This window comes from Trematomus bernacchii, unplaced genomic scaffold, assembly GCF_902827165.1.
Source record: "Trematomus bernacchii unplaced genomic scaffold, fTreBer1.1, whole genome shotgun sequence".
In the NCBI taxonomy this organism is placed as follows: domain Eukaryota; kingdom Metazoa; phylum Chordata; class Actinopteri; order Perciformes; family Nototheniidae; genus Trematomus; species Trematomus bernacchii.
The window spans coordinates 3,431,761-3,444,400 of NW_022987839.1; the positions used below are offsets into that span (position 1 = coordinate 3,431,761).

General features: G+C 40.3%; 1 protein-coding gene across 3 annotated transcripts in view; it reads right to left on the minus strand.

The window, feature by feature from the left end:
• LOC117500128 (zinc finger protein GLIS1) overlaps positions 1-12,640 on the minus strand; it is a 41,524-nt gene that overhangs the window by 21,493 nt on the left and 7,391 nt on the right. For 2 of the 3 annotated variants that reach the window (XM_034152827.1, XM_034152825.1), the window contains exon 2: positions 4,016-5,129. In XM_034152827.1, the coding sequence (XP_034008718.1) occupies positions 4,016-4,885 (870 nt within the window). In that variant the 5' untranslated portion in view covers positions 4,886-5,129. The remainder of the gene's footprint in view (positions 1-4,015; positions 5,130-12,640) is intronic. The other variant, XM_034152826.1, reaches the window with a different exon arrangement.

The following is a 12,640-nucleotide window of genomic DNA, read 5'->3' on the forward strand; positions in this document are numbered from 1 at the left end:
TGAGAGACAATGCTTGTGTTTTTGAGAGCTTATGACAGTTTATGTGAGAGGACATTGTACTGGTTGTGAGAGAGTATACTTTAAAAGGAAGTCAGGTTGATCCAACAGGAAGCCAGTTTAAATATTCATTCCTTGACTGGTTTACAGCCTCGAAAACAAAGCCTGAAGCTGCTCAGAGCACTGCTAGCTAAATTTGAGCTGCAATAAGAACTTTTGTTAACACTTTATATTAAGGTACACAAATTCACCATCAACTAGTTGTTAATTAACATGCTTATTAGCAGTATATTGGCTCTTTATTAGTCATTATAAAACACCTATTAATGCCTTATTCTACATGACCATATTCTACAAGTAATAGGCCATTAGTTGATAGTTTTTCCTCAATAACCCTCTAATTGGTGCTTATTTATTGCAAGTAAGGAAGTTGTTTGGTCTTAATATGCTCAATATGGACCTAATAAGGCAGTAGTACCACAATAATAGTAATTCTCCCATAATAAATATGATCTATCCTTATGTAACAAGACATGAAACTATAAGTGTTAATTAAGTCTAAATAACTCAAAATTAGGTATTTCTATCTAAGAATATGTTCCCTATTTTAAAGGGAAGTCTTGTTCATAACCAATAAGCTAGTAGTTTGACTCTAATTGACCTGAACAGGTTCCCTATTCTAAAGTTGCCTCCTCTTCACACTTTGTAAATACATTATAGCACACAACTACTGAAATATCTGTTTTATTAAACCACTAAGGAGAGGTTCAGACACATACCAAAACATGTCAAGTTTCTCCAAGGCTGAGAACACATGATATGCAGCCTGTGTATACTTCTTAATAAAAACTGATTTTTAACAGAGTTTATCTATTTGTGATCATACTGTGTGACCTGCTTGTATGTACTTACACAATAGGTGTACTGTTCTCTCTATGTGTTGTACTGTCTCAGTGTGAACATATAGATTAAACAGCCAGCCAAACTCTTTTGAGAGCTAGGGAATGAGCAGCCATGCTCCTTTATTGAATTATTTGCTGTCCACTGACATTGAAACGGAGTGAAACTATAAAAAAAGAAGATACAAGGCACTTAAAGATCTCATACATGCAAGTGTAACATACACAGATTAACACTTAGGACCGCTAAGTGTAAACAAGGTAAATATAGCTAATGCTAGCTGTAGCATATCCCTCCGAAATATGGTCGTAGACTTTACTGATGATTTAGAATTTATTGAAACTCCAGAGTCAACGTAAGAGCTATAAAGACACAAAAATAACAAATACATTTAGGCCCAATCCGTATTAGATTTTTGTGTGTGAAAGAGAATAGTTATTTATGTATGATAGTATGATAGTAAATGAAGGAAGGAATGACAGTACGTTAAAGACGGTATGATACTGTGTGTTACTGTTAATGAATCTGGTGGTGTACATGTGAGATTCTGATATTGTTTGTAAGACCAAGTATGAGTTGTGAGCTAGACGGCCTCTCATACAAAACAGTGCCATTGGTTCCACGTGTTTTTTGTAACAATGGCACTTTGGCACAGATAAATAAGATCAGTATATATATTTGACTATAGTTGAGGTCTTTCCTGGGGTGTGTTGACGGAAAGGAAAACATAAAGATATCCTTTATATGCATCCGACCAGAATGTTAATGCAGGACCATAAGTTATGACTGATGACTCCATCATGGTGTATTTAAAAACGCTTCAGGAGCTTGTGTTTACAGCTTGAGTAGCACCTGTCTGATCTGAGACTTAACATAACGAGCCGTCAAATTAGATTGAATTCATTAAACACACACACACACACACACACACACACACACACACACACACACACACACACACACACACACACACACACACACACACACACACACACACACACACACACACACACACACACACACACACACACACACACACACACACACACACACACACACACACACACACACACACACACACACACACACACACACACACACACACACACACACACACACACACACACACACACACACACACACACACACACACACACACACACACACACACACACACACACACACACACACACACCTTCCATTACTGCACCAGGAATGACTTAATTTACATGTTTTGACCGGAGCAGTTAATGAAAAATTAAATGACGTTATTCATATAGTTTCAAGCGTGACTGACTTTTCTTGTGTGTTGATTTAAATGTATTAATCTGTTTGCAGGCGACTCGCCAAAGTCATATATTTACAAGCTTGCAGCAGGTTTAGTCATTTTAATGAACTAATTAACTTAAGAAGGAAGCGTGTCCCTGAATGAAGATTTCTGAAGGAACTATTCATCGCAGCCTCAGTTTGACGACAGCAAAGAAATCGCTGGGGAATAACGGAGAGAGTTACTCACCCTCAGGGACGGGGATTTGGAGCCGAGCTGAAGGTCATCATGAGGCAGATGTGTTCAGGCAGCAAAAGTCGTGTTTCAAAAAGTGACTCATGACAGATGTGAGGCTGTGCTAGGGCTCAAAGGCCACGGTTTTGATGGTCAATGCAGAAAGTGTCTCTTTTCGGACCTAATCTGGTCTGGTTTCGTCTTTATCTGGGACGTGCCTCCTAACTTTTACATGTTATGGGTTTATAGGCTATCATCCTTATAAGCAGCCTGTATGTTTCACAAGGCATGTAGCTCAGACAGGAAATGGTTACAGGGTTTTCTCTGTGGGAACATATAGTTTACAGGAAGTGCAATGTGATGTTAAAAATGTTATTTTGGGGGAGTTTTGTTCATCGGTTTTAGATTTTGCAGAAAGTAATGCAACAAAAAGAAGCAGCCGCAGTGATCGCTTGGATGAAGAGTTACAGCAAGGTAACAACCTCAAGCTTTTACAATATGTTTTCTACAAAGTAGCTGCTCAACAGGTGTTTGGTTCCCCAAGAATTCTGGGATTTGTAGTCTTTAATCTCACTTGACGTCATCACGGTAACCAGGGGTTTAAACAAATCAACCCAGACATCAAAACCATTTTTTACATTTAAATAGGGACGTTTCAGATGACAGGGACATGTAGAAGGCAAGACAAAGTATCTGGTTGAAAGACTTTCTGCAAGAATGAATGATTTATCAGTTGATTGCATCATTACCTAATAACGTTAAATTATTGGATTTCTCAGAATAACCTCAGGGCGATCAGCAGGTTTTTGGATACTGGCTCCTCAAGACAAATCCTCCATTCATACAACACCTACATGTCTCGTCATCCGGCGAGCATGAGTAAGGGAAACCTGTCGCAAGGAGAGGAAACCATTGGATCATCTCTCTGTCTCACAGCCTCTCGATCAACGGCTGCACAGTGAAGTCGAGACGTACCGTAAGCTATGTCTCTCAAATCCCCTTTCAATGCAACAAAACGTTGGAAAGGATGAGATTTGTTTTGACTGACTGAAAATTGTTGTTTTGGTGGAGCTGATTTGGAGAGGTTAGCATTGCTCTACAGCACCTCTAGTGGTCAGTTGTACAATTGAAAGGCCAGTCATTTCTCAACCTTTCATCTAGGAGTGAACTTTGAGATTATTTGCCTTGATTTCGGTTCATTTATATTCTCTTCTGCTCCTATTAGTATTTATTCAACCTGTTTTATTAGGTAAGACCAGGAGCAAGTTTATTTTTGCATTCAAAATGCAATAGGTACCTGCACTACAACTACAACTTTATTAGCATGGAACAACCCAACATAAACTATGTCAAGCCCAAATTGGTTTGTAGCAATACAAATCATTCATTTCTGACATCAAAACATGACATCGTGCTAACCACCAATGCTTAAAGTAGAAACTCTTTTATGACCGTCTTGTAAATATTTGAATGTTTCTTTTATCTTTATCTCGCCGCATGGTAAGCAGTGGAAAGCTGCCAAGTCTGATTTAGTGATACAAATAATTTTTTTTTGTTTTTCTGTAGAAATCATATAACAGTTATTGTGATCAACCAGACAAAAGAAAAGCGACTCACCATGCATTTATTGGGCTTCTCTCCGGAGTGGACCCTCATGTGGATGAGCAGTTTGTAGCGAGCGTTGAAGGGTTTGTTGCGTCGCACGCAGCTGGCCCAGAAACAGGAAAACTCTTCTCCTTTGCGCTGGTCGATGTGAACCTTCTCGATGTGCCTCACCAGCTCCTCCTGGCTGCAGTAGGTGGCGCTGCAGTCGATCCAGTGGCACGTCAGTGGCTGGTCCTGCTGGTCCACTGAAGGGTCCTGGCCTAAGGGTCCGTTAAGCCTCGGGATGTGAAGTTGGGGGCCTTCCTGACCTTTAAAGGTTTGGCCCACATGGAACAGCTCCCCCTGCTGGTTGTTGTTTTGAAACTGTTCCCTCTTACACGGCGAGAAATCATCTGCAGGCTCTTGTTTTATTGAGTGATACTCTTCCTGTATCTTTTGTTGAAGATGAGGAGTCTTGTTGCCACCAGGTGCATCAGAAAGAGGCAAGGAAGAGGAAAAAAACAAAGATGATGAGGAGAAGGAAGAGGAAAGAGAGGAGGGTGGAGAGCCAAAAGGAGGCGATGTGGTACAGCTAGACAGCATGTAGGATAAAGGGAGGGAGGGCTGAGGGTAACAGCTGAACCTCTGGGTGTTGTTTTTAGGATCTGTGTGCCCCGGGGTGGCAAAGTCCTCCATTGTCTTTTCTATGTGGGAGGTGAGGCCCAGCGAGGACAGGGAAGTCCTTGGAAGACAGCACACACCGAGACCACCTGAATGCATGGAGGACTGACAGAAGCCACCAGAAGACAGCGGCGCCTGAGGGTCCTCGGCATCGTCAAACACACTGCCAAAGCCAGGAAGAGTCAGCTGGACGTCTGGAGGCCCGAGGTCAGGGGGCCACATCCTGGCCCCCCGCTGGCAGACTTCCACCAAGAGACCCTTTCAGTTAAAAAGCTGATGCTGATTCTGCTGGAGAAACTTCAGGCATCCATTGGAGGTAAAACGGTCAACAGCATCTTCTTATTCCTAAATGTAATCAAATGACGTTTTATTTTCTGCTGCTGGCATCTTCGTATTTCAAACCCAGCGTGTGTAATTCTGTCATTTGTTCCAAACGGCTGCGTGGTCAGTCATCTCTCATGCTGCGCTGCAGGAGACAGAAACCAAACCCAAATGAGTCATCTCAAAAAAGTAATGCAATATGAAAACAAAACACTCTCTGAAACATACTGTATCACGTAAGAGATTTGAGAAACAGCGGGTGAAGAAGTAACGGGATCCTTTACTCCAGTAAATGAACCAATACAAAGATGAAAGTCCTGCAATCCAAATCCTACATGAAGTGTTATTTCCCAAGTATTAAAAGCAAGTGTATAAAGAGTATCAAAAGTAGAAGTGAATAAGGTAAACACATGTATATACAGCTTCGTTTTGTGGTTCCTAACATAGGGATAAAGATACATTGAGTAATTGATGAAGAGGTTTTTACACACTTTTCCCACATATCCACCTGTATACTGTTCGATATGTAAAATGTTAAAAGTCCTACAGTAAGTAAAAGCAGTAAATGTACAAAAATGGATGTTGCAAATCTATGATTCAGACGCTGTGACTTGCAGCATAAAACACCACATTTGTCACACTGCAAAAGTTTTCCAGCCATCAGCAACCCTGCTTTCAATGATTCACAACAAATGGACCAAGTCGCCTGGCAGAGACGCTCCCAGATGAAGTGAAACTAAAACAAACAGCGTGCCCGACCTTCTTGTCAGCAGGCTTCAATCACACGGCTCAGAGTGCGACGCTGCAGCGACTCGGTGTATATTTGGTTTCCTTTGAGCCGCCGTTACAGTCGGGGCTGATTCATTACTGCATTAGGGCCACCCTTGCAGCAAACAGCCAGTCGTTGTGTGGCAGCAGATTGCCTGGAACCTGGTCCAGATGCTTCTCACAGAGGACGAGTAATGGACCACATCTCTGGTCCTGCAGGAGGCTGGGGCTGGAAAATAGTGGGGCAAACAGAAATTCCCCTGCCTCGGTCACATGTACAGAAGCTCTACTGTGCAAAAGTCCAAGAGGGTTTATTAGAAAACGTTTTCCACTGCCAGATATTGATGATCTATTTTACAACAGGATCCCCGCAGTGTGTAATTAGTCACCGGAGACATTCAGTTATTTTACGAGATAAAAACGGACACAGCGAGGATGATGAGTAACTTCACGTTTGTAGTTATATTAGCTGACGAAAGAGTCACTAAGTGTAGGTTCATCATGCCCGTAGTTTCCTGGTATAGTCTGGGTTACAGTTTTATGATTCTTCCCGTAAATCGCGGGAGTTCCCCCCCCCCCCCCCCACCCCACCCCACGAGAGTCATGTTGCAGAGCAGCCATGGGAACTGTGGTTGAGTCTTAATTAGAGAGGTTGAGATGTGTCTGTGTGTCAACAAGTTGAACTGGATTACTAATTCCTTTGAGCAGAAGATGTTTGAAATATCTTAATGCAACCGAGTGCTTGTTAGCTTTGAGAGCTAAATCCAAGTTCAGAGTTTTGAGGGTGAACTGAGGGATTAAGGATGTACAAAAATACATTAGATTCACAAAAATCAAACAATAAATCTGATAAAAAAAATTATTTACTTATATCTGTTGAAGGATGGCAGATTTAAGGTTAACATGAGTGCTGGTTTGATGCTAAAAAGGACCAGAGTGAAGTCCTGCAGCAAATATAGCAACACGGGAATTTTATTTTAGCAGTGTCTGTTCTCAAACCACTTTGGTGTTCATCCAGAAAGAAGAGTCAGACAGTAAAACTAAGAAAAGTGTCCCACAAAACCTCAACCGAGCCAGCACACTTTATAAAATAGTAGGCTCATCTCATGTGGTGTCTTTTAAAGACTCACTTGCTGAGGTTAGCTAAACACAGCTGTGGCGTTTCAGGACAAGCAAATGTGTACTTGTCTCAACAATAAGCACTTTAGGTTCTTGAATTACAAACCCTTTTTGTGCTTTTTGGTTCAAGTGAAACATGGGGAAAAAGATCCTTATTGAAATGACTGACGTGAACTCACAGAGTAAACAACATCCAGCTTCCCTAAATAATCTGTGTGTTGGTACCGAGGTGTCAGGGAGGGTTGGCAGTTTCAGACTGAGGCAGAGATCTGTTGCTGAACACGCTTTCAATATTGTCACATAGGTCTATTACTAATATTTATATCAACTTCATTTATACATTGGAATTTGACACTAGTTTTATAAAGAACAGAGTTCATCAGGTGCATGTGAACGCGGCCATCTGGGAAAATCTGACATTTCTATTTTGTTTGTTTCCCTCTTCTTAAAACTAAAACAAAACTATTAATGGTTACAACATTGAACACATATTGTCAGTTGGACCAATATATTTAAAAAAAGACTATTTTCCAAATGTTTTAATTAAGAATTTTAAAGGGAGTTGAGAAAAATGTATTAAAAATCTAGGTAAGGTCATTGCAATTATACAACCAATAAAACAGCATGCAATTCTTGCAAACATTTCATTATTTGTTTTGACTTTATGTACAATCAGATATGTTTTGTATGCATGCACGAGTACATGTACATGTTGTTTGGTCATATCCTTCGAGCATGGACTAACTGTCATACATCACTACCAATAAACGGATCACAGACATATGGAATTAGCATCATGTGTTTCCATGTACTGATTTGCAATCCTGTCATTGCTTTTTATGACATTCCTATATAAATCATATGATATTTGATGCGTTTGAGAGGGAAAATAAGCGTAGTAAATCTTAGTTCTTGGATTTAAAGAAATACATAGGGACAGGTTTTGTGGTTAGACATGCCCATAGGTGCAGTATATTTCAGGTTAGGACAATATGTTTGCAAGAGAACAAACTCTCATAAATGTGCCTGGCTGACCATTAAAGAAAACATGTGGATTACGTAAGTAGTTTCACAACTGTCGCTCTTGTTTTTATAAACGACAGGAGAGTCTGGTATCCCAGGGACGGAGAGAGTTGGCTGGAGAGTGAAGGCTTACACTTCAATAAATAATTTGTGCCTCAGGGTCTAAGTTTTTAATCCCGTGAAACCAATTTTGTGGGCTATTAATGTGCTTATAAATCATAATTTACTTTCTGGTCGTCAACATTTATTTATTCAGAGGAAATTGAGGGAGTTGCCTGCTTTACATTCTTACACTTACACACATCCATAATATGGAAACATACTGAACGACTTCAGTTTTCTACTGGCAAACACTGTGCAGGTGCCGACTGAAAGAGAGGGTTCTTTTTGAGACAGGAAGGAGTTGCTTATTCATTTTCCACAGGCACAACATTTCAGGAAGCAGACCTTGGAGATACAACTACCACTATAAACCCAAACTCTATAAAAAGCTCTTAATATCCTTAAATGTTAAGCAACAGGGCTTTACTAGCATTCATTTATAAATGCAGATTCTCACAAAATGTTTAACTACCCATCTTGAGTCTCAGACGATCATTTAAAAACAGTCGTCAAAATACAGAAACAAAAGTGAATTCAAACCTATTCAAACTGTCAAATTGGCATGAGCAACATTGCTGATGTGTTGGTATACGTAGACATTGTGGCTATTAACTTATAAGTAACAAGAAAGGGCAAAAATACAAATAAAAACAGTCTTACTCTTACATAGTTTGTAAAAAAATTCGCCTGTTAAATATCCCTTTCATTATGTCTCTTTGGCTCAATTTTAGACATCCAGATTTCCTATTCAAATTCATGTGTTCCACATTATTTGTATCTGCTCTTTTACAGAAACAGGTAGAAAATCACGCCACATTTCACCACTTTAGTTCACCGTATCAGAAGACACAGGACAAATGCATAAGTCATTCTAAAACAATATCACTCAAAAGGAAAGCCAAGAAGAAAGTAATGCAAAATCAAACATATTTCAGATCAAACACAATGCTGAGTTTGGAGCACAGTCCTTCCCGCTGTGGGAGGAGCAGCTGGATTTTCTGCTCAAATAGGGGGGGTCAATTTAGGTCTGAATGTTATAGGATATGCTGAGGAGTTTGTTCTTCTAAAACATGCTGTACTTTGTAATTCATATGCATAACAGCTGAGAATGTTCTGTTTTTGTTTTGTCTTCTTTGAGTTTTATAAAATGTCACAGCAAACCGAGCTGTCAAACAGCTTCAGCTGAGAAACTTAAACAAGAGGATCATGAGGTGGAGCCTCCTGAAACATGTATTTATACTGAGGGAAGAGGCCCAACCTGAGAGCTGCACAAAGACGCAGACTGTTGATTGGAGGTGAACGATATCTTTCCCCTCAGAAACAGATTTTTAACTGAGTATTAGCTGTCGATAAGCCACACAATCCCTTTTGATAATTGTACCCTTATTGTCTAAGGTGTATGCGAGGCTATATGACGTTGATTATACAGACATTTCTCCACTCATAGGAAGATATTAATAGCTCAAAGCACAGTCTAACATCATGTCCATGCTATCAACCCAGAAAAAGACAAATGGAAAACAATTAAAACCGTAAAATTGTTCTAGCATCGCTTTGAACCCTGCAGGAAAAATTCAGTATTGTTCTTCAGCAATGGGCCAAAAAGAACAAAGGAGGAAATAGTGTGACATTGTGATAAATGAACAAAGTCCATTGGTCTGAGAATGTGGGGGATATTATTGGACTTTAACACGGGAGTCAACTGTTCGCTTCCTTTCCACGTTTAGTTAACATCTATTTTGTGCCTAAACCTTATATAAATTCACACTGTTAAACATTTTGTTTTCAACAGTGATGTGTATCAGTATTGCAAGGCACAAGAAAACAATATCATCCTGTTGAATTAAATGGAAGGCATTAAAGTTGTCTGTTCAGCTTTGCACCGTAGAAATCTGACCACAACAAGTAAACAATATAGATGTTAGCATTCAGACTGGAGGACCTATGAGGCTGACTGACACAACAAAAGGTCTACTGTGAACGAGAAGGCTGCAAAGACAATTGACTTCACGTGGACCTTCAGTGCGAATAGTCGAACACATGTGGACAGTAAGGTCACGCAGGTGTAGAGTCTAAAGACATTTACGTCACTAATGAGTGACACATGGCTGTAAGTCGCCACATCGTTTCTGAACATGACGTCTCAGTGTGCCAGTCTAGATCCTGCAGCCAAGTCTACAGAAAAAGGTGCTGATGATGATTTTTCCAGAAATGTCAAGACACAGCAAATAGAAATCCAGTGATCAGAAGCTGCGGCAATACCATGACAAACTCCAATGGTGATGCCAATGCCACTAAGTCATGTCTAAAATGTTGAGGCTTTGCTCGAGGTCTTGGTGACAAAACCACTGATGCCTGTGGAAACAGAGCTTACAATTGAAGTGAGGAATTTAAAATGTAAAGACCCAAACAGAGGAGGTGATTACTCTTCCATCCCTGCCTGGTTATATCGATACTCCAGCTGGAAGAGGCAGGAATGATGCAGGACGGAAAAGCAGAATGGTATGTGTTTCTTTTAAAGCCACAAATCAAGATCTGATGAAGGTACATGGCAAGAACCCGGAACATTCACCAGAACAACGGGACAATCCAACTCTTTAAACCTACATGGAGGAAAACATTCCTCCACAGACATACATACTGTACTTGTCTCTCTAAAAATAATGATTCTGGATTTTCCTAGATTCCCCAAAGGTTTCCAAGGATCGAAGACAAGATCCCTATCCTACGGTATCCATAACAGTGCGGTTGTTTTCAGTCAGATATGTGCATACAAATAAAGAACACACTCATCCACTAGTCCTCACTTGAAAAGTTGCTGAGTCTACAGTATAATACGGTCTGCCAACAGCTTCTCCTTGAGGATGGATACTTGTGTAAATAGGACTGATACTTAGGCATATGCAGGATATATGAACACCTTCCTCATCAGGCACATATCCACAACATTTACATTAACTGTATCCATGTGAGATACTGTCTATCAAACATTCATGTTACTTTATATGTATATATTTGAGTCCTAAATTTGAACTTGCAACATGTTATGTCAGCGTTTCCGCCAGGGGGGCGTCTTGCCATCATTTGACGCCCTTATTCAGCTCGGAACGCCCTGAACTCGAGCCGAGGGCGTCCAAAAAATAATAATAATTCGAGAGAAGATCGAGAGTTTTTATCGCTTGAAATGACGAAAAGGAAAAAGGACAAGGAAACCCCTCTGTTGGAGGGGCAAAGGAGTCTGGTGGGATTCTTTTCGCAGTATTGAAGATCATTTCCCCGACATCGGCGGTGCCTGCTACAGGACAACACGGAACGTACGCGATGAGCGGGGGGGTTGCTAGTGGAGCACGCGCGTGAACTGCGAGCGCCGGAGCCATGAAGAGTCGTTTGGGCCAAATGATCCGGCCCACTAACGTAAAGAGATAGTATCTATAAGGGACGGCTCTATTCAAAATTCAAGCATCCAGTGGATTAACACCCGATGTGTCATACTAAGAAGTTATGAGAATGTAATGAGAATTAGACAATTAAACATTAGTATTTTGTATCTGTATTGATAAAGGTGGGTCTTGCATTACTTGGTATGATCTGTGGTATGACCCACTTAAATGCAGTAATGTCGTCCTAGCACACACAAGTGATTTAACCCCCGATTGACCTCAAGTCATGAACATGATCAGTGTGGTCAATCCTAAAACTCTCAGTGTCAGCATTGTTTAACAAATCTCCTCAGTTATTTTGACAAATGGGATCATTTGTTTCATTGATAAGCGAACACTCCCAATTTGATAATACTGCAGGCTACTTTGTTTTGTTCTATTAATGCCAAAAATATATTCTTTGGCCCTTTTGAGATTTTGAGAGGCAGTTTGGGTCAGAGTAAACTCAGTGGGATCAGGTGAAGAACACAGTCTCGTGTTGCACAAAATAAGAACGTGTTATTGGACGAGAACTCATGCGTGTCATCTTGGCAAGGGTCTTGAATTGCTGTTAACTTTAGACACAGTGATCCTCCGGGGGCTCTTCTTCTATGGTTTATACTTCAAATAGAGTTTTTAGAAATGTGAAATGTACTGTATCTCTGAGCTAACAGAAGAGTTTTTTCTTATTGTTTATTTTTACTGGATGTTCTTTCTAAAATTCTTCTTGTGTCTGTATTTCCATTATGTTCACATAAACGGAGAGGGTAGGAACTGTACTACATACCTTACCTGAGTATTTCCGTTTAATGCTATTTTACACTTCTACTTCGCTACAGTCAAGAGGGAATTGTTGGATTTTTACCACATTTGTGATTTGTTGTAGTTAGCTTCACACCTATTGTAACGATGGACCAACCATAAGAACCAAAGCACATATACGATTACAGTTTTTTCATCCCGATGTTGAAATCATAATCGCAGCTACAGTCCAACAGAGTCAGCATCTGCAGCAGTCCGTTATGCACATAACACTCAGGACCGATAGCTGGCTTTTGTTATCTTATGACAAAGTCAGGCTTCCCTCCATTTCCAGTCTTTATGATAAGCTAAGCTAACCAGCTAATGGCTGTAGCTTCATGGAATACATCTTAACATCACTACTTATTCTTCAAATTGTCCAATTTAAGGAGAGAAATCGTGAGACTTAAGTACTTGCAATGGC